The sequence below is a fragment of the Euprymna scolopes genome, chromosome 32 (assembly GCF_053919585.1).
Source record: "Euprymna scolopes isolate OS-2025 chromosome 32, ASM5391958v1, whole genome shotgun sequence".
NCBI lineage: Eukaryota > Metazoa > Mollusca > Cephalopoda > Sepiida > Sepiolidae > Euprymna > Euprymna scolopes.
In genome coordinates, this window is record NC_136513.1 from 8789010 (window position 1) to 8815914 (window position 26905).

The following is a 26905-nucleotide window of genomic DNA, read 5'->3' on the forward strand; positions in this document are numbered from 1 at the left end:
GGATTTGAACTTTTAACACCCAGGTTGTCAGTTCCGAGTTAAACCTTTCCCAACTTTGCATGCAACTGCTGAGCTTTGCTGCTCTCATGCCAGTGGTGGTGCAATCTTGCATGTTAACGAATAGCTGCGACCAATGAGAACCTTTTCTTCTTTTTAAAATTTATTCAACCTAAATAAGCTTCATTGCAACTAAGATGAAAATGACTACTGTGAATTAGGGCTATCCTAAGTAAAGATTTGTGCAAGGAATATATTCACATTACATTTAAACTTCTGCATGTCAGTACGGTAAGGAAAGCAGGAAGGTAATTCCAAAGGCAAATAGTTTGAGGAAATAAGTTATTAGAGTAGTAAAAAGTCCTTCGGTATCTGGGGATCTCTATGGTAAAGGGATGGGATTTTGTCGATTTTCGGGTTGGCTGGGATTATTTATGTCAAAGGGACACCAGTGTGGTAAGTTTATTATCAGAGGATACTTCATTAAAATACTTGTAAAACAAGCATCAGATTATAACATTGTAGTGATGAGACAGAAGCTAAAGCTTAATAGACAATGTGGGACCTCTTAGATTGAAGGTTTTTTTTTTTTTTGGACGTGTGTGTGTGTGTCGTTGGGCTCCACTGCCAGCATTTACATAATAGTCAAGTTCCAGTCTTTCAAATTCGTAAAACCTAATTGAGATCATTCGTTAAGGCAAGTCATTATTTGGTTAAAAGGCATCTACTTGTCATCTTATCATCTGCAACGTCTTAATGAACTGACTCCCTTTACTCCTCGAGTCCACCCAATCTTTGACATTCCCGTCTCCTCAATATATCCACTGTTGACCAGAAATTCTAGATGACCAGTTTCTTTCTTAGAAACCGGAATTTACTACATCTATCTCTTCTTAACCCATTGCATTCCAACCACACAGAAGAAACTCCAGTTACTATGGAGTGAAGAAGCAAAAATACAAGAACAAAAATATTCTTTTGTGTTTTATTTGTGATAAATGATGTGATCCAATCCAGATGGAATTACTACAAAGGGATGACAGGTTGCTGCACCTTTGGATGGGCAGCCATTGTCATAATGGCGGCAACATCTGAAAAGAAAAGGAAGCAGAAAATATGAGTCAAGGCAGGAGAAAGTTAATATGACGGCAGCAGGAAGAGGATAAAAAAATTTTTAAACAAAAAAAAAGAGAAAGAAAATGTAAAAAGTGAAAAAAAAAAAAAAAAATCATAAAACGAAAAAAAACTAATTTTTTTTTTGTGTGTGAAGATGATTTACTTGAATGAGTTTTTAGTACAACAAAATGAGCTAAAATTGCTCGTGTTCTTCAGCGTGAGATTTGCTTTGCTTCTTTGGGGATCTAAGTTGGCAGTCATAGGTACAATTTCTAATTGTATTGATGCAAAGAATAAATTTAAGTAAATTTGTAGCTAAAATGTTTATATTTTAGTCTTATTTTTAAAGAGAGAGAAAAAAGATGTCTAATTTGTACTTGATCTACCCATGATCAATTTGATGAAGTAAAGAAAAGGAAAGTGGAATTCAAAGGGAAATAATTGTAATAATAAATTGTAATTTAAATGGGTTCAGTTTGCTTGAATTTACATTGACAAAACCGGAGCCAACCACAATTCTTTTGAAATGAGCAAAATCATTTTCAAAAGATATAAAAAAGAAAGATGAGGAAAAGAAAAAAGCAAAGAAAAAAGAAAAATAGAAAGAGAATAAAAACAAAAAAATAAAGAAATTTTTTTTAAAAATATAGAAAAATAAAAAAAGAAATAAATAAATAAAAAAATAAAAAGAAAAAAAAACATGAAAAAAAAAAAAAGCTGAAAAATAAGTAAAATATAAAATGAAATTAAAAAAAAAATCTTACTTTCAAGTGTAATCTTTTCTGTGATGTTCTTGGTTTTAATGTTTTCTTCTTGGTTTGTGATGAAAATATTTTGGCTATCAACCATTCTCCATCCATATTTGGCAATCCAGAGACTCGCTTGCTTGTCTAAAAGTAAGCCAAAAATAAAATAAAAAATTAGCATTTCAAACGGATCCCATCAAAACAGCAGATAATACAGTCATATTCTGTAGATGCATTCATTCCATTTACTTTTAGTAAAAAAAAAAAATCTACTTCAAATCAAAAATGCCACAAAATTAACCATCTATTTTGAAATATAAAGCAGCATCAAAAGTAGATGGTTAATTTTGGGACTCCCTATATTTGTCATTAAAATCAAAAATTAATAATTGACATTCTAAACATAAATGAAAACTCAAATAAAAAAAGTCATACCTGAAAGATCTCCCAACAGTTCCGCAAAGACATCTTTGTGGATTGTGTCATAGCAAATCCCAATGACATGACAAATATCTACCAAATAAAAAACAGAAAATTAAACTGACTTATAAATGAAGAAACCAAAATGTTCAGCGTTTTTATTTTGCTAAATTCCTATTTGTCACTTAAATTATTTAGAGTTAAACTTTTTTTAAATCGCCACTCCAGACCAGACATAAAGCCACTTGATATAAGGAGCTAAGAAAAAAAAACTACTTTAAGATCAAACCCAACCAATGATAATTGCGAGATGGATAGATTCCAACAGCAATTCCTCCTCCTTTGTCAGAAATATCGATCATGGAATACGAGGACTAAAAAACAAAAGAGACGGGAGAGTTACAGGGCAGCTGAAGGTAAAGCCAAGGTTTATTTTCTACTCTCCTGCAAAAATAAACACTGTTTAAAAAGGATGTAGGCAACTCAAAATTATGTGATGTCAATATAAATTAAAATGCAAAGAATTTCCTCTGTGACTCCACGTGGCCACACTAACAGGCTGCCAACCCCAGACATTGCGTATGTTATGGATTTTTTGTTCATCGTCTTATGGCGGTATTGTCATTTTCTCAATGAGGACGCACATGGGTCCACAAGGAGAAAAAATAAAACAAATACAGGTTGTTCAAGGGTTCTCAATCTAGTACAAACCATGATCCGCCTTCAGTCGCATGTAAACTCCAACTGTCCATTTTGGAGGAGTTCAAGCCTTAACTAAGTGCCATTTCTATTGTTTGATTCTTAGTTCATTGTCATTCGCCACACCCAAATTTAAACGCTACCTTTTATTCTCTTTGCGTTAAGAACAAATTCCTATCCATTGTCTATTGATAAGTTCTTTTATTATTCGCTAAACCTACTTCATTTTTTTTTTTTTTTGTCATCTATCTTTTGTTCTGTTCCTATCTCTCCAGCACTCAACGCCCTCAGTTTAACATAGTGTCACATTTCTACGAGTATGTCTAGGATTTTTTGACTAATCAACTAATTTCAACTCACATTTTATTAATCGAATTCCGAAGTTTTCATACCTAAAGATGGGAGCATTTCCATCCAAAATTAATTTGCATGGAAAAACAAAAAATAAAAAGCTCATCTAGAACTTCTGTAATTTGGAACAAAGCGATTGGTAAAATATGATAATCAGTTGTTGAATGCTATAAAAACACAATAGCAGTTTTTCTACTCAATGAATTTTCCTAATTTTTGGATATATCACTATTTTTAACATGACAAATAAGTACTGTTGTTTTTGCTAAAAACCACAAAAAAAAAAAAAAATCCATCTGCTCACTTTATCTTAAGCACAATTTTTTTTTTTTTCTAGTTCAATGTATTAAATGTGGAGTTCTTTTTAATAAAGCTTGTTTTACTATTATTGAATTATGCTCAAACACATTTTGGTGCAGTATTAATGATATTTTTGTGTATGGATTTTTACTAACATGCTTATTCACATTTCAATAAACCAATTTTCCATGCATAAATCAGCAGCAGAAAACCAAGACACACACAAGGATTGGAATAAATAGACTGTAATTAAATCTGCTCAACACTGGAAAGCCCGAACATCAGTCCACATGGCGGTTTTACTATGTACGACACGGCACAACTGTTTCTGCTGTTCTCTTTTTTCACTAAAAATCTTTGTAAAACAAAACAATTTTGTTTTTCAGACTTTGGATAAATATAAAAAAAAACAAAAGAAACTTACATTTTCTGATTGAATCTTCAAATCCAGTGATACCATAAATCATGTTAGGATCATTCATAATCACAGCCTGAAAACAAAAAACAAAAAAATGACATATTTGCTGCGAATGTGAAATATTTAACAAAGACAGGGCTCTGCGGACAAACTTATCTTTAGTTGACCTTTGACAACTAAATATTTTTGTTTACTAGCCAAATAGAAAAGTTACTTGCCAAACCCACATTATTTTGAAAATATGACGTTCGTTCTGTGACAAATATGTACATCATAAAGATTTTTCCGTTTTTTTTTAATAAGTAATTCTAAATATACAACAAATTTTATGTTGATACATGAAGGTATAAACATTCTAATTTCTTCAAATATTTTTTTAAACAGCCTTCGTTGAAAAAAAAAAAAAAAAAAGAAAGTACATTATTCTATTAAACATTTAAATAATTTAACTTTGTTCATTTTATATATATAAAAAAAAAGTTGAAAAGATATTTTTCACTCAGTAGTGAGCTTTGTCAGTGAAAGATATACAATCGCAAAAGATAAGCATTTCATTATTTCTAGTCACTACTTTGATTTTAGCAGAGCAAGTTTGCTGTCTCTGTGTTCAATGGTCAGCTTGGTTTTCGGAGGTCTAACAGTTGGTTGTTGGTGGCCCTGAGAAACAGATGGTCAGTTTGTATTTTGATTTGGTCAGACTAAGAATTCTCATTTGCAAGTCTGTTGTTCAGTAGAATAAAACAAAGCATAAAAAAAAGACTCAAAAAAAGAAGACCTTTTTACTCGTTTTAAAACTGGAGTTGTAATTTTACTTTGAGGAAGAATACTTATGTTGCACCACTGACTGAGACAAAGCAATTGACACTGCAACCGTGTTTTGTGTATGTTCACTGCACAGGCTGTGATCATCTACTCATTGTGCTGGTCCAAAATCCTTACTTGATTCCAATATTAGATGCATATTCATAATTAAACAGAAAAATATGAGCATGAAAAGTCATATGGTTAAGATTAAGTTTAGAAAAGTAAAAAGACTAGTTGTTAAAACTGGAAAAGAAAAAGACAAGATATTCTAGTAAAAAATATAAAAAATTTATAACTTAAAATATTGTAGCATTAAGAATTTTTTTTAAAAAATTCAATTTAGCATTATATATAAATTCTTAATGCTGCAATATTTTAAGTTATAAATTCATATTTTTTTACTAGAATATCTTGTCTTTTACTTTTCCAGTTTTAACTAGTCCTTTTACTTTTCTAAGCTTAATTTTAACCATATTACTTTTCATGCTCACATTTTTCTATGTAATCCATGATTTTTCCAGACTTTGCCTTGAAATAGTATTTTCTTTTTTGTGTTCAATATCATATGCATTCTCAAGAACTCCCCCAAAATTATTACCAACTTCTTGAATTGACTAAATAAAATAATCATATAAAAGACATAATTAAGTGAATAAACAGAAGGAAAGGACAAAAAAAAAAAAAGAAAAAGAAAAGAGAAACAGAATTAACAGGCAACGTCATAAGCAAAATATTATTAGCCCTAGTATGGCAAAGAGCATCACTTTTGTTAACTCTCTCTATATAACCCAAATAAGATTTATGCGAGTGACATTCCCAATGTGATTTATGAAGGTGTTGATGCTGAAAAAGTTGCTATGGTAACCAACAGCCAATCAGAAGGAACTGTCTCTCACGTTTTTTTACTAATTCTGAGGACTTTTGAACACTAATTTTATTATAACTTTTGTTTTAATGAACGAAAATTGAAAATTTTTATTTCAAAATATAGCTGAGAAGGTAACCTATGAACTGTAAAAATTGTTTGAAATTTGGTTGGTTGGTTGGTTGTTTTTGTTTTACGGCATATCAACCTTTTTCAGGTTATTTAATGCCAAATCTAGTTATTTTGAGGAACGATTTTTAATGGAGTATATTTTTTTTATAAGTCAGATTCTATTTAACCCATAGTTGGGACCCTAACAGGTACTACCACTCCGGGTCAGAATGGACCTGGGAGCAATGACAATTAAAGGGTGGCTCCACACTCCCCAAGGCCTGCAAGGTGGGGCTTCACCATCGGATATAGTTTTAGGTCATATCCAGGACCTTGAAATTTAGTCGCAAAATGATTGAGCGGTGAAGTTGTAAAGCAGTTGTAAATGAATAAAATTAACACTTAACCATATATTCAAACACTACTGTGTTTGAATATATGGTTAAGTGTTAATTTTATTCATTTATTGTGTTTGAATGATAATATGCTTAGAGCTGTTTGTAGGTAGTCACTACAGCACCGATCTATTATTCATAGATAAAAATGATAATTAAGATAAAAAATATTTTGTATTGATATTTGAAGTGGTGATTATGTGAAATCATTAGCCCCCTGCCCACCAAACAAAACTTTCAATAATTATTATACTGAAGCTGAATTAATTAGCATTTGTTTCTTATTCATACTAAAATCTTTATCAATTTTGGGATTGAGTTATATTGGAAAAAAAATAAAACAAAAAAAAACTTCCATTTAAATTGACCTATTCAGACACAATTTGCATTTAACTTACCAAGTGACCTGTCTCTTACCAAGCTTCTATTATTCATTTTATATTCTTTGATACCCCCCCCCCCCCCCGAATTTCACCATGGTCACCAAGATATAGAAAGCCTGTTAACTGAAAAATGCCTGCAGGCAATGTAGGTAAGATTTGTCAAACTGTCATTGTCGATACTATATGAGGGTATTTTTTAAAAGAGCATTAAAACATGTAAAAAAAAAAAAAAAAAAAAAAAAAAAAAAAAAAGGAACCCAATTCGATTAATAATGAAACTGAACTTTAGTCAATAAAAAATATAAATATTGTATATGTAAAATTACATAATTTTAAAGCAATATATAATCTAATACTGAGAAAACTGATTTATGAATTTAGGGAACAAATTAAAGAAACATTAAACAAACAATTACTGGCCTTTAGGACAAGATGTTCTGATGCTATACTTCACTTTTTCTGTCCTTGGTCAGTGGAGGAGAAATCTTTCATGACTAAGACAATTTTTATTTTTGTTCCTATCCAGAGTGCCCCTTATTGGGGAGCTGAATTTTCTCCACAAGATTATATGTTGAAATATTTAAATAACTATTACTTTTAATACAGAAATTACATTTAAAGTTTTGGTTTTCTGTTCTTCTATGTCCATTTTTTCCCATGTTTTTCATCAAAATGTGTAGCATATTTTCATCAGCTACATGGTTAGGAATCGTATATTCTGCTATAGTCTTCATTTTCATATCAGTGCAGAATACATGAATACGAAAATGAATTTCACATAACTACTCAAAGACAATCATACCATAATGTGAACACTGGTTAAAAACTAAGAAAATATAGTAAACATCTACAATATCAAATCAGGGTGGTCGTGAATTTGGGAGAGGACATTATTATTATTATTATTTCACTCACTAGGAGTTGTCTCACAGGCCATCATCAGCGATCGCTCACTGGCAGTAACCTGTGGTTTTCCCTGAAGACCAAGTGACAACAAGTCTTCCCAGATTTCCAGTGTTCGTCACCTCTTGACCACTTGTGCAGATGATTGCATGTTATCACAACAGCTGTTTGCCACTGATTTCTTGTTGGCATTGGTCATTGGTGTTTCCTGGGGTTTGGGCGACAAAATGCCTCCCCAAGGTACCAGATTTGAACTTCACACTTCCAGTGGAGATCTGGTTAATACTCTCCCAACTCAATCTTTCCATCCTCTCTGACACTTCACAACTCGTTGGTGTGATGCCAGTCGATGTTATCTACACCAGTTTTTTTTTATTATTATTGTTAGTATAATAATAATAATGGTGCTTGTGCAGTGTACACAGTGTTATATTTTAACTAGTATTTCCAAGTTCAATGAAATTTTTATGGTATCTTTTTTTTCATTAAATTGTTAGGTGAAAGTGCAGAATAGTTAAGAATGCCTTTCTAAATAATGTTATTTCAATACAGTGTATAAACGGCACAAATACCAAACAACATTTAATTAGAAGATAAAACAAGAAAATATGTTAACTAAAAATTAATGTACTCTTTATTTTTAGTTCATATCAAAACTTTAATTAAAAATGATGAGTTAATGAATTTTTAAGATGAATTTGTGTTCGTATATCTTGGGAGAGAATAGAGAATTTCCTATTTCATTTCCCATTTCAGTCATGTAAATTATTTACAGTTAAAATGTTATAAAACAAACAAATACTTTTAAGTTTTAAATATATTTCAAAGAAATGAATTACGCCCGGGCTAAAATATTGAATTCATGAAACAAAAAAAACTTGTGAAAAATGCTTCTAAATTTAAAATATTTGGAAATACTCAATAAAAAGTTTTATTTATTATTAAAAGAATGGACTGAAAAATTTTCTTATATAAAAATTATTTATTTTGCAGTTTAAAAAAATAAATTGAAATATTCGACTTTCTTCGATAGGCATATAAGAAAAGTTCAAAAACAAGTTCACTTACTGCTATATTTTGTTAGATTAAAATTATCCCAATGTGAAATTATAATAATTGCAATTATGTAATTATCCAAACGGAAAATTGTTCTTTCTCTCTAAGAGAAGAAAATACATGCACGTTTGGACTACCCTCATAAAATTACCACAGCCATTCTCTAAGGTAATGAAAAATATTTTTTTGATGTAAGTTTTCCATTTCAGGTCTAGAAGGAAACGTAGTTAGCAGAAAGAAAACTTTTAGGATATTTTATATTTATATATATATATATATATATATATATTACAATAGAAAAATGCGAGCATGAAAAGTAATATGGTTAAGCTTAAACATGAAAAAGAAAAGGACAAGATATTCTAGTAAAACATAAATTTATAACTTAAAATATTGCAGCATTAAGAATTAAAAAAAAAAAATTCAATTTAACATTATATAATTAATTCTATTGCAATCCATGATTTTTGCAGGCTTCCAGTAAATTCACTTGTTCTTTGTTTAAATTCAGTCTTATTTTTTTACCCCCATAAACATAACATACACATATGCAAAACAATGTACAACACTCATTTGCTTTCATTCTGTTTCACTTGTTACTTCTCGTTTCGTGAGAGCGGTGAATTAGTAGCAACACTAATTGCTGAAGCAATGTGGTTGCTATGGAAACCAGTCAGAAAAAAAAATATGTTGCTCACCTCCTTACGTTTTTTTACGATTTTGAACACCAGTAAATTCATCTCAACTATTTTACTAAATGAAAATTGAAATTTTTTCACAATATAACTGAGAAGGTGATCTATAAACTGTAATAATTGTTTGGAATTTAGTCGAAAAATGAGTGAGCAGTGAAGCTTTAAAGCAGTTCTAAATGACTAAAACTGCCACTTTACCATATACTCAAACACGGTAGTGTTTGAATGATATATATATATTTGCAAAATTAAGACAAAAAATATAAAATAATAACATAATATGGTGTATTTCTTTGTGTTATGATCGTTTCATAACCGTTTGGACAAATTTAAACACTATTTAAATATATTCCAAAAATAGCTAACATAATGTTTAAATTTGTCCAAATGGTTACAAAACAATCGTAACACATAAGGAAATACAACATATGATGTTATTTTATATTTTGTTGTCTTGATTTTGCAAGAATGTTAGACTCGATTATGAAAACCGATAATCATGAAGCTTAATTGATTCAATTAATATTGACTTTGATTTTATTGGTATATGAACATTACCAAATTTTAATATATAAAAATTTTTTTTGGTAAAATATATATATACTATCATTTCAGCCTGGCATTGCCCAGGTGTTTGGAGGTGTATGTTGAGGAAAAAAAAAAAAAGTGGTAGTAGGAAGGCAGGCTCGAACCCGTACCGCAAACGAGGAAAAGAACTGGAAAAAAAAAACCCTGACGTCTTTGCTGTTACGACCACCGGCAAACCGGAAGTGACGTAGGTTTAAATTAAGGCTAGACAATTGAAAAGATAGGATGACTTTCGAAAATATTGGCGAAAAAACAATACTGATCTTGTAAAAAATCAGTCGCCTCTGTCGAAAGTTTTAGGTAGACACGCAAACATACATACATTCATATATTGGGAACTCAAATTTTCGACCCAAACCGATTAAAAAGCTTGCCCATCTCTGAATACCCTTTATGTAAAATTTCAAATGTTTAGACCAGAAATTGTCTAAGTAATTTAGTAGAAACCGAAGCAGTCAAATTTTTTTTTTTAACTTTGACCCCTATTATGACCCCTTAACATTTATTGTTTTGGGCTCAAATCAAGTTATTAAGTTAGATCCATGTCCAAGGAACCTATATCTAAACTATCAATTGTTTATACCCAAAATTGGCGGAGGAGTTTGGTAGAGTTCTCAAAGGTCAAATCGTTGAACGTTGACCCCTTAACAGCCAAATTTCAGCCGAAAACGGATTACAAAGATTTTCCCAAATCTCAATACCCTGTATATCAAATTTCGAGTCTGTAGACTGAAAATTGACAGAGTTATTGCGTAGGGAAATGTACACAGACAGACACACACACAGGCAGACACTTTCACAGATATATATATATATATATAAAACACTTTTTCCAGTTTCAAGCAACCCCAAGCTAAATGAGTGACCCAACAAGTCACATTTTTTTTCTTCTAAGTAATATACAAATTTTAAACTTACCCAGAATTCCTTGAATTCACAAGTCTCCAAGATGTTAGCTAAATTGAAAATCTTCTTCAGATCATCACTTTCTTGCTGAGAACAAGTTAAGGGCAATAATGATAATAAAAAAATATGCAAGAAAAAATCATAACAAAAACAAATTTTTACCAAACGCACAAATTTAATAGCTTGACTTGCATAGCTTTTCAAGTTTGCAACCCTTTTAAAATGTTTGATCTGTTCAATTTTGTATCACAGCTGTATTTTCAACTTTACACCCGAGTAGAACATGTCAATGACCCTCATCAAAGCCTCTTTCATCTTCTCAATTGTCTCATAACGACAGCCTCTAAGGTCTTCCTTGAGCTTAGGGAATAACTAAAAGTCACAGGGAGCACAGTCTGGACTATAGGATGAGGGTGGGGAATAGTCAAATAGTCTGTGACAAGGATGAAGTTGTGGACTGCACCCTTGGGACAAACTTTGCGTAAATCTTCCGCATCTTCAGTTCCTCATGAATAATCGTGTGTACAGCTCCCACACTGACATCAAACTGTGCACTTGTCGTCTATTGCCACATGATGGTCCTCATCACTGAAATTCTCTATTTGGCCAATAAACTCTGGTGTTTTGACTTCTTTACTCTTCCCACACCTCTCATCATCCGTCACAGACTCCCTGCTTTCCTTGAATCTATTAAACTATTCAAAAACTGATGCTAAAAAGTGTCATGTCCAGATTGCATTTTTTGAAATTCACCATTTGTGACAATCAGGCTTTATTGTATTCCAATTCCTTCTGTAGCTGTTCATTTGAACCTAAAATCATAAAAATTGGCCAGTCATCTCATAAGGTATATAGCATTAACATACTGAATTTTCAAAAGTCTATGACAATTTTAAATGCCTATAAAAACGCATGGAAACTTATTTAAAGCACCTTGTATCAACACTGCATTTTCAATAGTCATTACCATTTCTTAATAATTGGTCCATGTTGATAAAAGAAAATAAAAGATAATTTGATTTAATTTCTTTGGAAATACATTTCTACCTTACATAAACATTTTTTTTAGCTCTTGTGTATCTTAACATATGTGAACAATGTGTTTGTGTGTATAGACAAGAAACACAGATATACATAATTTAATAATTGAAATAAAATGAACTATACAAACTAAAATTTTTGTTGTAAACCACACAAATTATCACATTGCAATCAAAAAGTCACTCTAGGAAACAATAAAAGAAAATTAGAAAAATATCACTCTGCGACAATGCGAGAAACTGACAACTTGCCTAAACTAATAACCTAACCTTAACAAAAAGATTTCATACAGACAACACCAGTAGATTATGTGTCGATTTGAAAATGGTTGGGTTTCTCCTCGGGCTACAAAGTGGCTACACAAAATTTCTTTACTTCTTGTGGTTGTGGGATAGCAGGGCAAGAACTGGATAAAAAAAAATTGTGCAAAGAGAACTGATTCCTGGCTCTTTCGATTTTCTGGCTTCTCCTTTGGTGGAGCGTTCCAAATTCGTGTTTCCTTTTCTTCACACAAAGCTTAACATCATGCAAGTTTGTGAAGGCTCTTGAGAAAAATGGCGATTGTTTCAAATATATTTGCATGAAATTTCCAGGCCTAATCATAGAAAAATTAAAAGCTAGAATTTTTGATGGACCCTAGATTTGAAATTTAATGAACGACGCAAATTTCTGTAATTTTATGAATCCTGCAGAATTGAGTGCCTGGACAGTGTTTACAAAAGTAGTAAAATTCTTCTTGAGAAAAAATAAAGATGCCCAACTACAAAGAGCTTGTTGAAGCATTACTCATGAGTCTGGATCAACGGGGTACAAACATTAGCATCAAGTTACATATTTTGCACAGCCATGTTGCACGTTTTCCAGAAAATCAAAGTGATATGAGTGACATGCAAATGAAGCATTTCCATCAACATCCCAGTGATATAAAAGTTCGCTATCAAGGTCGTTGGGATGCCACCATGCTTGCAGACTACTGCTGGTCTATTAAGCGCGATGATGCCAGAGCTCGACATTCTAGAAAATCAATAAAACTTCAATTTATGGATGATAATGTCTATGCTTAGCATTTTTTACAACTTCAAACTTTAATTGTGAATATTTTGGTGTGATTTCATGAATATGTGTCTTAAAGTTACATAAAAATATTGTTTCTTTGATTTGCCTACTTTTATTGCAGCTATTGGCTTCCTACAGAGAGTACTATCCCATAGCAGAAAAACTAGACCTGATAGAAAAAAGTGACAGCATTTCTGGAATCAGCACCCTCAAATTAGGTAAAAACAGTTGAAACAGCTTAAGCACCATAACAATTTTTTTTTGTTTGTTTGCCAGTGTTTATTGCTTTATACTATAGATTGTGACTTGCTATGTAACATTTCTTACACTATTTTTATGGATTTACATTTTTGGATTTTACCGTCATTGGATACTTTACCTTTCACCAGACTATCCATTCACGTGAAATCACCTTTTTCTTCACCATATTCCCTCTGCTTCACTTTTTGTTATCAAGTAAGATCTTTGACTTACTTGCAGTTTTATCAAATACTTTTGTATGCAAAATCCGATCCCGCATTTTGCTAATTCCTACCTTCTGATAAGAAGGAAAGTATTTCTTCGAAACTCCGCAGATTAAGGAGTATCTACTTATTAAGTGTTTCCTTTTCAGATTAAATATGTTTTTAACTCTTTTTCAAAGTGTCTTTTTAACATGTTTTATTAACTATTTGCTCTTTTATATATATATATATATATATATATATATATAAAATCATATTCTAGTTTCTAAATATTGAGAATTAGTTCATATCAATACAGGTTTTAATCAATATCTTATTATAAAAAAAAAAAATAATAATAAAAAAAATATAAAAATAAAAATAGCAATGTTTTAATGCCATATGATCTAAACTCTCTCCCAAAGATCCGAAGTAATTATTGAAAGGATACTTTTGCACTATCAATGAGACACTTGCACAAAATAAAGTCTGTATGTGGCAAATTTGTAAGAGCTTTTAAAAGAATCTGCATTATAACAACTTTGTTGACATATGTCGGGTTAAACTGGTATCTGAAACGAAAAAAAAAAAAAAAACATTGTTTCTTAATTTTTGAGATGAGGAATGATAATTTGTATTATTTAAACGATTCAGACAACAGTTCTCATCTTGAGCATTATTTTCAACACAAGGACTCGTGGCATCTATTATATAAATTTAACCTGTTTAAATGTACGTATTGTAACGGTTTTGGGTCTAGCCCAGGGGTTTGACGTGTATTGGGATCCCGGATGGAAATCCTGTGTGTCGTAGCCCGGGGTTAGAAATTTCAAATTCTCCTCCCAAACACACGTTGTAAGATAAAAAAACAAAAGATATGCAGCGTGCCGGTTGTAATGATATCACAACCAAATGGCACTTGCCAAGGTTTGAACCAGCATTATTGTCATGAAACACCCCAATGACATTCACGCTTAATTATTAGGATAAGGCAATAAGAACGACGATGACACAATCGAGTATGAACATACTGAAGATACATTAACTTATTTACATGAATGTAATACAGGTGAATGCAAAAAAAAAAAAAAGATAAAACAATAATGCAAATGGGGTGCAGACAACATTACGGGTCGAGATGGGGGTGGGATAATAAAGTTTGTTCATGGAGACGTATTGTCTCCTTCCCCCTCCTTTTCTTTTTTGAATGAAAAGAAAATCGAGTCATTGTTATTGTTTGGAATCAGACAGTAATGTATTTCTTCTTTCTTTGCACATGGCAAAAAGTCAATTTATATATAACAAGAATGATATTTGAGCATAGGGACATGGGAGTGGGTTGGGCGGATGGGGTGAATGAAAATTGATGAATACTTAGCTTCTGGGTGATTGTCTGGTCCTGACGAGCGTGCATCATTAACGTAAATGTCTTTTCTCTCCTTTGTCACCATTCTTTTTTTTTTTTTAACATTATTCCTGACGCGTAATTTTTAGTATAGAATTCTCCATTGGAGGGATATTTATCTCCAAAGAATAACATTCGACCAAGGTAGATCCAAGCTTTGAGCTGGTTTCCCTTTTCGGTCCAATGGATCCGCCGATGCGAGTTGAGTGGACTGTATTTCAGTCACCTATGCGTCTTTCTACACTGGTGTTCAACCCCATTTTCTCCGGGGCCCTGATTTTTACCAAGTGTCCTCGTGGCTGTTCGCAGCTCAACTGAATTTCCCGCTCAAGTTTTTATTTCCATGTGTTCCCTTCTGAGATGGGTGGGTTGGGGTTTCTGTCTGGTTTACATCAGTTATGTTCGCTATCTTTTTGAAAAGCGATGGGGATGGAGTGGGTGATCTTGTCTCTGTGAGTTCCTTTGCGTGGGTGGATGGTTGGGAATGGGATGTCTGCTTGACTAATACATACATTTATTACGACATAAAAGGAAGAAGGCGGGGGGGGGTATAGTTTTTTTTTTTTATAACAGTATGTATGTTTGTATGTCTGCCTAAAAATTTCAACAGAGGCGATGGATTTTCACAAGAGCGCTAGCGTTTTGAAGCTTGACCCTTTTCGGACGACAAATATTGAAAAATTGACTAAAAGCATTCATTTCTTCACCCTCAACTGGGCACTTTTCTACAAAGAGGGGTCACTTTTGTCGCCAATATTTTCGAAAGTCATTGTCTCTTGTCGATTGACTAGCCTTAATTTAAACCTTTGCCACTTCCGGTTTGGTAATGGACACAACGGCAAAGACGTCACATTTTTTTTTTCATGTTCTTTTCCTCCTTTGCAGAACAGGTTCGAGTCTGCCTGCTTACTACCACTTTTTTTTTTCTTTCTTTTTCTCTCAACACCCACCCTCAAACACCTGGGCAACGCTGGGCACCCAGGCAAGTAGTAGATAAAGAAATAAAGGTTCAATCCTCAATGCAGGCGACATTGAATACAATTGCGAATTACTTAAGATCCAACTGACAAAATAAAAGCATGCTACCCCAGTGAATTAAATAAAAGGTTCCAGACGAAATTCTTTATAGATTCCAGAGTTCAACAAGACACCTGAAGAAAGTTGCAGATTACATTGAAACATAGTGAAAAAAATAACACTCAATATAAAGAACAGTAGTCCAAATAAAAAAACAAAAAAAAAAAACAACTTTGCTAATTGCAGTACAAGGATATAAACAGTGGTTAAAACATTGTTCACAACCATCTGTGCAAACTGATAAAATAAGAACATTAAAGGATTTGATTAATACACAAGAGAAATATGGCAGTTCAAAATAAAATATCAGGAAAATTTTTATATACTTAGGTACCAAGCAAAACTATGCGTGTGCACCAAACATTATGGAAAATGTAGTGTATAAGAAAAAAACCTGGTCGATGACAGTTAAAGCTGACTTGGAACTCAACCTGGGCCCCCAAAACCATGGTTTACTGTAGCAGGCTTTTTCTGGGTGTAAAATACGTTTAAATATGATATTTTAATTTTACCAGATTTTGTATATAGAGTTGTGATTTCAAAAGTAAAAAAAAAAAAAAAAAAAAAAAAAAAAAAAAAAAAAGAAAAAAAGAAAGGATTTTGGTGCTATCAGCTAGAACCAAAACCAAAATTGTAGCGTTTAAAACTGGTGATGTTACCACTGTACCAATGTGACACACGTATGAACTGATTAAAAATTAAAAATAAATTAAGATGAATGTACAAAATGTTTAATGATTTTTTTCAATTTTGACCCTTCAAAAACTATTTTAACTAGCTAAAGATCTATAAAAGAACTGTCTGTAAAAAATCCAATTATTTGAGGCCCCTAGCATCGCTCTGCAACTTTTAGTTTCGAAGGAGATAAAAAAATATGGAGACAAACATATGCATAGCCTTTTATTAGTTTCCCCTGTTCCTTTAAAAGAGCAAAATTTAAAAAATGTGGGTTACAGTCAGCTAACATACTTCCTAATTTCTGACGTAGCACTACCAAAGCAAACGAGTTTCTTTACTTTTTTCTCACGCCTATATCTCCTCTGTGCATATACTGTTTTTTTTTTTTTTTTTTTTAATGTTTTTCTGAGCTTTCTTTTTTTTTTATTTACTAATCATTTCGGCCTTATGAAATTAGTTTTTTTTTTTTTTTTTTTTTTTTAAAGAGTTATTAAAAACACTTTAAAACTTTTTAAGTAATCAACGATTTAGTTTATGAAGTAATGTTAGCCACAGAACTGTGCATCATCAAAACAATAATGAAAGACCTATAAGACAAAACTTCGAACATATTTTGTACGGTTGGCAAGGCATGGCTTAATAGGCAACAAATAAATCTGCTGAAAGTATCCTGATCAAAGGAGAATGAACATTCAATATAGAAAGGACAGAACATGTTGATGTTGAAATTAAAAAAAAAAAAAAAAAAAAAAAAAAACTTATTTCTAAGAAAAAAAAAAAAAAATTTTTTTTATAAACATTTATAAAATTTTGAATAAAATAAAAACTTATTTTTTAAATTTTGTTATTACAGGTGCAAATAAAGATTGTGTTATTTTTATCTGCATAATTTTGTTAAATTTTATTGCATACTTTTCAATGTCTTTTTCTTATATTTTACTAGCCTGGGTTCCCAGCGTTGCCCGGGTGTTTGGAGGTGCGTGTTGAGCAAAAAAAAAAAAAAAAAAAAAAAGTGGTAGTAGGCAGGCAGGTCAAACTCGTATCACAAAGGAAGAAAATACGAAAAAAAAAAAAAGTGACATGTTTGCTGTTGCGTCCATCACCAAACCGGAAATGACGTAAGTTTAAATTAAGGCTAGACAATTGAAAAGTGGGGATGACTTTCGAAAATATCAGCGAAAAAAAAAACGATCCCTCTCTGTAGAAAAGTGCCCAGTTGAAGGCGAAGGAATTAATGTTTTTGGTCAATTTTTCGATATTTGTTGTCCGAAGAGTCGAGCTTCAAAACGATACCGAGCTTGTGAAAATCCGTCGCCTCTGTCATAAGTTTTAGGCAGGCATACAAACATACATACATTTAAACAAACAGGTGAGATTTATATTATAGATTTCAATAAATCGCTTTACAATAGAAATACTGAAGAACAATAAAAGTGAAGTAACTGATTTACCTCGTCATTGCTTTTGGTAGTGCTATGTTGGAAATTAACAAGTACGTTAGCTGACTATAACCAGGATACTTTCTACGCTGTTGTTGTTGCTGTTTTTCTTTACAAAATTGTCACGAAATTAACATCAGTTTGGTTGTTAAAAAAAAAAAAAAAAAAAAGAAGAAAATGCCAGAAATATTTAAAACTGTTTCTTCTTTAAAGAGGAATGAGAAAAGTAAGTTCACACCAGATTTAGTTTTTGTGTGTTACCAGTTATCATATTTTGAGAACTACTAGCTTTGCTGCTATTGCAAGAATGATTTGTTAGGGCAATTCCAACTTCAGTTGTATAGAAGTTGCCGCAGCCAGGAAGAATGTTATCATTTATTCTTTCTGTGTAAAGTTTTTAGATTATTTTGGATAAAAAAACTTTACACAAGTTTTGAATTTTTTTTTTTTTTTTCATACTTTTTTTATATTTTAACTTTACAAAATGTATTTTTAAATGATAAGAAAAACATTTTTGCTTTCTCCATTTATTTTGGATTTAATTCTGCTGGTTTCTTGCTTAATTGCTTATTTCTATGTGATTGGATCGTTTTTTTGTACGGTATATCAACCCTTTTTAGGTTACTTAATGCTGAAGTCACTAATTTGGGAAAAAAGTTTTTGCTTGAAGTTCTTTATATCTTCAAATATTTATTCATATTTGGTTGTTTTATAGAAGAACATTTGTTTTTGCAGAACATGATTGAGTTTTGCACACAAAGAAAAAAAATTAAAGAAAATAAGGTCATTACCCTCATCAAAACAAGAACATTCCAATCAAAGCATGGAAATGCCATTAAACAAACATCCAAATCCATATAAAAATTTAATTTGTGAACCATCTACCATTTTTCTAGCAAATTTTATTAAAAAATATAGGAATATCTGAATAAGAAAAAGCTAAGGCAATTTCACATTTGTAGATATGTAATCACCCTCCATCTAATTTTTTAGAAGAGATGATCGCTTGACCACAGAAAATGCAATATAAAAAAAGCAATCTTAAAATTTCATCTCATGTTACTGTTGGGTTGAACATAAAACTCAAACTAAAATACACTTTCTTTAGGATTAGAATCAAAGTGTAGCATCTGTTCTCTAAACATCTTACAACATTGTAGGGTCAGCGTTCACAGCAGATGTCCATATAATGGAAATAAGTCAACAAGTCCTATAAAGATTTTGGAAAGAAATCACCCACAACCAGATATATTCTGAAACTACATTAAGCAAAGTATTTAGATATGCAGGTTCTTATCCAGAATTCCCCCTATATAAAAAACAAAAAACAAAACAAAAATATCATATTCCAAAAATTATGTAAATTGATCAAGTAGTTTTATTTTTATGAAGAAAATCGTTTTGAAGCAATTAATGGGAATTTGTAGGCATTACAACATAAATCTCACAAGTTTTTTTGTTGCTTTTTTTTTTTTTACATTGTTTTCAAAATAAAATTACTTTATCAATATTGTTGTTTCATCACTGGTATATACATCATACTGATTTTTCCTTAATTTTGGTTTTAATATCAGGGGAATTTTATACAAGAACAGATAAGCATGTTTCAGTTTGAACAAAGGCAATACAATATTTTTGAGTAAGAATTGCACTAAACGTTGATGTACAAGATGTAATACCATTGATATCAGATAATTCTCTGAAAAGGAAACTTCATTGGTTTGGTCACGCTCTTCAATACTCTGAGGAAGAATTCATCTACAAGCTGGTAGTTAAATCGTACCTGCAGGCTTGATGAAGCGCAGGAGCAGCCAACTGAAGATACAGATTAAAATGGTGATTTGTACTCCATGTTTGTGGTGTTCTTTGTTGGCACTGGAACCGGCTCAAGTATACTGAAGACTTGGTTGCCAAACAGTGTGGCTGGACCACCTTTACACAGAACAGCTACGATTAGTAATGTGGCAAATCATTGTATCAATCATGGTTTCTGTCCAGTCATTAGAGACAATGGATACTCTCTGTAAAAATAGCTGTGCATGTAATGGTGATGTAAAGGTTGTGCAATCCCTGACAATTACCACTCTTATCCTGTGTAGTCACTGCTTGATTCTACTGACAAGGAGTCCAGAACGACTGGAAATAATACAGAAATAAACAGAGAGCACATACTGCATTTGGTATTCCCAAGTCTTCATTCATTTTTATTACTGACCAGAGTCCACGTTGCTTATCTTCTGATCTAATCAGAACAGGTATGTCAACGCGATTATGCTTCATATGTCATAAGAAACAAAATGAATGGGAGGATGATATTCATTATTTTTGCACAATAAACTTATGCCCAGATGTAAAGATTTTTTTTTTTTTTTTAATATTCTTATGATGTTTCTATGGGGGTTCGTACAGATTTTCTGTCCATTTTTACGGACTTTTCAAAGTTTTTCAAGGCCTTCTTCAGACAAAATAAGCTTTCAAAACAAAATTTGATATAATAAACCAAAAAAAACTTAATTGACAACAGGAAAAGTCTTTTTGATTTATCCTTTTATTTCATGAAGTAGTTTAAAAGGTCACACAGTTATTCACATGAAGTTCTCTAACGTGCAACAAAACTAGTCAACTATTCACAACTTTCGTCCATTTTGTGTTGAATGTCAGCCATGTGCGATATCAAGGCACTTTCACACATTTTGCTGAAAACAAATACCTTTAAACAATATGTCTGTCAACAATCATATTTACATTCCCTGATCCACTTATATTTGACCAACCAAGTACGATTAAATGTCATTTTCCCCATCATAAATTAGTCTACATTTTACTGTTCATTTTACTTTTAAATTTTGCATTTCTAGTATTGTGGATACAAGAGTTACGTATATTTATTACAAAACTACCCGATGTTATTATGTGGAAAACATCAGGTAGTTTTGTGATAAAGGAATGTAACTTGTATCCACAATAATACGATGCAATTTCAGAACAATGTATTTCAACATTTAAAAATAATTTAATAGTATTTATTTCATTTTTAATATTTTGACACAAACTGTTACTGGACCTATAGAATACAATTTTTTAAAGGCCTTTTTACAACAATTTCAAGACATTTTCCATATTTTCAAGGATTTTTCAAGGCAAAAGTCAAAATTCAAGGATCTTTTTTCAAGCCTGTGCGAACCCTGTTCTAATAAAACTCACGATTGTGAGGAGAGAACTTACAGTTTTAATACAGCCAAATTGGCTTCCAGATCATAGGTATTTTCTCGGACTTGCATTTCAACATATCGTTCTAATGTTGGAAGATTTTCAGGGTTGTACCTAAACAAAAATAAAAATAAATTTTTATGTATTGAAGAAGGATTGATGTTAAAACAGTCATATTACAAAGTGAGGGATAAAACGTGTCATATGTTGTATAGTGGGTGAGAGATATTGTTCTTATAAACGTATAAATTGTATGTATTGTTGTTTAGCCAGAGGATATGATATCGATGTATAAACTGAGTCATGCTGTATTAGAGAGTTATTACACGGATATATATTACAGTTCATATTTACTTAAAGATATCATTTTTTTATAAGAAGAATAATATATGCTTCATACCTTTTCTTCAAGAGTTCTATTTTCACTGTTGAGCTCCGTACATGAAATGACCAACACCATAACCAATTGAGACCTCTGTTCTTCTTTCTTTTGTGAAACCACAGAACAACACTTTATATTTTTATAATATAAATTTATTTCAGCTGTCTCAAATGGTCTTCACAAAGAATTTGTATTTCGTGTCTATATGCTTATTCTTCACAGCCTTGCTTCCTGGCTTGAAATATGTCTGTTCACTTGCGTGATCAAACTTCAATTCCTCGACTGACTAAACTTCCAGACCTCAGTTCCGTTACATCGTCATTCAAAAAGCACACATATCGCAATGTGACCTTTCCACGTATGCCTGCCCAAGGTCATTTTGTTTATTTAATCTAGCTAATTTATGTAAACATCCTCAGCTAAAACCCATTTCTACACTTTATTCTATAAACAATAAATAACTCCCAATATAGACTATTTTAATATCATTGGATAAATAGATAGACAGATCGATAATAACTAATTTAACTTTTTACAATGTTATTATCTAACAATTTGCGTTCGATATCATGCTTACACAATTTGCATTCGATATCATGCTTACACAAGCTGGTTCACTTTGTAAAGTTTGCTCCTTTAAATAATTGAAACATTAATTTAAAAAATTTAATAACTTTGTAAACACAAAAAAACTTTCTCATTTATATAGATAAACATTAATATTTTGATAATTTTAATACATATTTACTTTCTTTTAAAACGTGATAAAAAAAAGAAATGGAAGAAAACAATTTGGCTTTTCAATTGCCATCTAGAAATAGATTGCAACTTGTTGAAAATCAAGTCGGTTCCCCTAAAGAAAGGAACAGGTGCAACATAAATGTTAAATATTTGTCCAGAAAATAAAAATATTGCAAATTAAAGATAATAACAAAAATTTCTATTTATTGCCCCCCCCCTCCTCCCTCCTCAAGAGCAGAATTAAATACAATGTCGGTTTTAATGTGGTAAAAATCCAGCCAAGGAGAACACTTTGGTTTAGAACAGAAATAAAAATTCTCTTAATCTAGAAGGACTTTTTCACTTACCAACGACAGATGCCATATTAAAACAGATACTACACCCCTAGCCAAAAGGCCTTTATTTACTACTCTTCCACTGCAAGAGGATGTGACACATGGTCGGAAAATGGGCCAATGCCCTAAGAAAAGGAGCACTGACTCTACAAAAATAAGTCAAACATTGGAATGGTACAGTTTCTGTCGGACTGATTGTGAAGGATGGACCCTCAACTTATGTGTACTATGAGAGTACACAAACCACGAGGCAAAAAACCCCAAAAAAAACAAGGGTTGCTAATTAATACGAAGCCTTTTTCGAAAACCAATATACAAACTGATATTTCATATACACAAGTAATATATAAAAGAAAATGATGCGTTTGATAAAGAAATCAATTTGCTTTTTCTCTTGCAATTTAGAAATAGATTGCAACTTGTTTACAATCAAGTCGTCCCTCCAAGAGAAGAGAATATTGGAATGTAAAATGTAAATATTTGTTCATGAAATAAAAAAAAGTATTACAAAATAACTATTTCTAATCTTAAAATCAAATAAAAAAAAAATGATAGTTAATCAAAAAAATTTCAGTTTTCAAAACCAGTATGACAAATTAGTCGATGTTGTGATTTATACAACAGCAGAATATAAAAAAGATGGTGCATTTATTGTGTAAAGTTAAATTAACTTGAAATAGGACGTTTTTGATTTTACGGTTAATACCAAACTGTCACAATTATTCATTTTGGTATTACTTATATTAATCTGCTTAATCAACACAAAATATTGAACTGAGGTGGGTAGTGGGGAACTTATCCCAATATTCCATAAGAATCTTTCACTTAGTGATACAAGTACCAAGTGAAAGATTGTTTCAGCAATCTGCCCCACTAGGGGGAACTTTCCTCTTTTCGGATACAATATGCAATTTTAGATAAAACTGAGGTCATCAATAAGTTTCGAAAAAAAGTATAAACTTAATCAGGAAAGTGTTTACACATCGACTTCAATGGAAAAAAATTAAAGCTCAATTTTACAGCAGCTCTAGGTGTGTCAGAAATTTTGTGAAAATAGTGAATAATTCCACCCCATCTTTCCAAGCTTATAACTCCTCAAAAAATATAATTCAAGCCCTAATTTTTTTTTCAATTAAAGGAGCAAGGACTAAGGTTTCATTAAAAAAAAAAAAGTTTTTTTTTTTGGTTTTAAATTTGAATATATTATTTATTGACCTTTTCTCTTCAATTTGTGATATATAAGACTTTGGTACATAAATTAATTATTTACTTTTTAATAGACATTTCAAAATGGGAGGCGTGAATTATTCGACCCCCTGTCTTTCCAAGCTTATAACTCCTCGAAAAATGTAATTCAAGCCATAATTTTTTTTTCAATTAAAGGAACAAGGACCAAGGTTCCATTAAAAAAGAAAAAACGAATAACGTGGTTTAAAAAAAAAGGTTTTAAACTTCAAACTTTACAGGTAAAATTCTAAAAGACACTACGTCTTTTTTTGTTTTAAATTTGAATATATTATTTATTGACCTTTTCTCTTCAATTTCTGAGTAAATTAATTATTTACTTTTTAATAGACACTAGAAAATGGGGGGTGGGGCGTGAATTAAAAAAAACAAAAAAAAAAAAAAAACATTTGTCTAAAATATTATATTCGGTTTATTGGAAAGAACATAAAATTTCACATTGACCCTGAAAATATCATAAAAATAGAATCAATAGAAAAATTTTGAGTTCAGAAAATTCATTACTGTTTAAAAAAAAAAAAAAAAAAAATATTTCTATTACTTTTAAAACAACTTTAATAGTTTATTTTGGAAGTATAATCTATAAAGAAAATAAACAACCCAGTTTTAACAGAGAAATTACGAGATTTTTATATTTTATTCGCAGTTTCGTGTTAGGGGTGTCAAAAATTCCCACAAAAATTCTGATACACCTACTGCAGCTCACAAACCACTTGAGGTTTTGTCTCACTTTCTTCTGCACCTTTAGGTCAGCAGATTTCAATCTGCTGACCTAAGATTTGACCGAATTGTAACTTTGATAACAGACATCACAGAAAAAGCTTTTGACAAAGTGTCTAGAGAAGTTTTGCACGAATTAAAGGCAAACGAGTTGTTTGTGGAGGTTGTTGAGAACCAATGTATAGAAATGATTAATGTTGTGTTACAAGGGGCCTTCCAAAAGTAATGCCTCCTATTTTTTTATTCTGCTTGAATGAATCAAAAAGGAATACAAATTGCATTGTTATGATGACTGAATTTATGCATTCATGATCTGAAAGTTTCATCTCTCCATTGCAGATATTGATGATGTGAAACTAAGAAAGTAACCTGTCATGGAAGTGCGTCAGAAATGAGTCATTGTATTCCTGGCAAAAGTGCTTTGAGAATAGTGGTGATTGTATAGAAAAATAAATTCAGGAGCACACTTCTCGTTTTAATAGTACCACTTCTGTCTTAGTCGCTCTTTAACCTTTTCAGTTAATAAAAAAAAAAAAAAAAAAAAAAATGGAGGCATTATTTTTAGAACCTTTGTAGAATTAACAGTACATTTAGTCACAACTTTGGTGTTAAAGAGTACATTAGTCATATGCATGAAGTCATTTGCTTTAGAAGCATTGTCCAGGAAGTTATATATCAATTGTCTAGAAAAGATGCTGCATGTTGAAGGTTTAATACTTGTCTGTAAAACAAAGGAAAAAAAAAAAAAAATTAAAGTATGGCTGTTGTTGTTATTGTAGCCCAACCACCAACCTCCTTGTGTTAAAAACAGTTTTTGGAATAGACACCCCATTTTGTGAGTGAGGGGATGTGGTTGTCAAAAGATTTGACCGAAATGTAACTTTGATAATAGCTGTCAGGATTCTCACACGCAAATACTATGAACGAACCAAAAACATTTGGTGACTGCAGTGTCGGTTGGCCTGTGCATACTAATCTGGCGGGCAGGGTATGGTATTTATGTTGGCAAGACTGGAGTTTAAGTGGTAAAATACTCTTGAACCCCGTATCACTTAAAACAAACTTCACCTGTACATTACCATGAAAACATGTAATCGGTATTGAAAAAAAATAAACAATATAAACAGAACATTTTCTTTAAATAATAAACAATTATTATTTATTTTAAACAATATATACAGAATTTTGTATTATAAACAATATAAATAGAACAGTTTATAATTTGAAACAATGTAAACCTTTATAAATTGTAATGTTAAACGGAAATTTTTATTTCTGAAAAAAAAAAAAAAAAAAAAAAATTGTTCAGACATTTTAAAATAGTTATAAGAAAATAAAATTGTGGGCAAGTAGTCAAAAACAAGTTAATTAGGTGTTATACCAGCCTTCCTTGAACAGGGGAATTTACACCGATTAGCACTATAAATAGCGCTAATAATTTCAACACCGGTGAGAGAGATGCGACTGCACTTCAACTGCTAGCCGAGTGCCCAGCAGATATACACGCTTCCTATTTTTGTACATTATTGTTAATAAACTTGTTCCTTAACCGAACCTAGACTTGATTGTTCTTATTTTCACTGTTGTTCCACGACAACAGATTGGCAACAAGGAATCGAAACGACCATCACTGCAGAAAATCACTAAAAGTGATTGAAATAAAGATTCGTAAAATCTTTACAGCAGAACATCTTCGTCATTTCAACAGATATTTGGATACACAAGAATTAACAGCGAATTAATCACTACAATAGTAATTTGGCGACAGGAAAAAACTTGCTACCAAAATCTACAGCGAAAAACGCGAATGTTGTCAATTATTTAATAATTGAACATACTTAACAAGTGTTTTAGAAAGGGAAAAAGGGTTCATTTTTTCTTCACTAGAAGCCATTTTTCCTACAGAAAGAATTTTCTTCTGCAAAGTTAAATGTCCAAAACCAACTAGCAAATACCATGTAAGCTTATCGTTATTTTGATAACATTTGGGACTTGCAAAAAAACAAAAACAAAAAAAAAACATGCTTGACTTTGTCAAGAGGAAAAGAGACAGATTGTGGAAAATAATTATTTGCATATGTCATTTGTGCTTAGCAAACACGTAAAGAATCAAGTTATTTTTTGCAAAAGGCAAAGAGAGTAAAAAAACCCAAAAAAACCTAAAAGTTTCCCATCCGAATTCTTTGGATATTTAAAGAGAGGGATTTTATTTTTGCTACCTAAAACCACATGCAAATAAAAAAAAATGTTAAACAAATGTTATTTCGCTGGATTGTTTCTAGTAAGACTAGAAATGTAACGTTCAACAAATTAAGTTACAAAAGGACTGCTAAACTGTTGTTCTTCAAACAAAAGAATTGGGAAAGAAAACTTGGTTGAT

General features: G+C 31.5%; 1 protein-coding gene across 1 annotated transcript in view; it reads right to left on the minus strand.

The window, feature by feature from the left end:
* Window positions 1-968: 968 nt before the first annotated feature.
* The window catches only part of LOC145256213 (eukaryotic translation initiation factor 3 subunit K-like), a 35881-nt gene continuing 9944 nt past the window's right edge, over window positions 969-26905 (minus strand). The window contains exons 2-8 of the mRNA XM_080114829.1: window positions 21118-21216; window positions 13745-13865; window positions 10766-10840; window positions 4054-4120; window positions 2295-2372; window positions 1878-2003; window positions 969-1088 (exon numbers count right to left, since the gene is read on the minus strand). Coding sequence (XP_079970955.1) covers window positions 1024-1088; window positions 1878-2003; window positions 2295-2372; window positions 4054-4120; window positions 10766-10840; window positions 13745-13865; window positions 21118-21216 — 631 coding nt within the window. The 3' untranslated portion in view covers window positions 969-1023. The remainder of the gene's footprint in view (window positions 1089-1877; window positions 2004-2294; window positions 2373-4053; window positions 4121-10765; window positions 10841-13744; window positions 13866-21117; window positions 21217-26905) is intronic.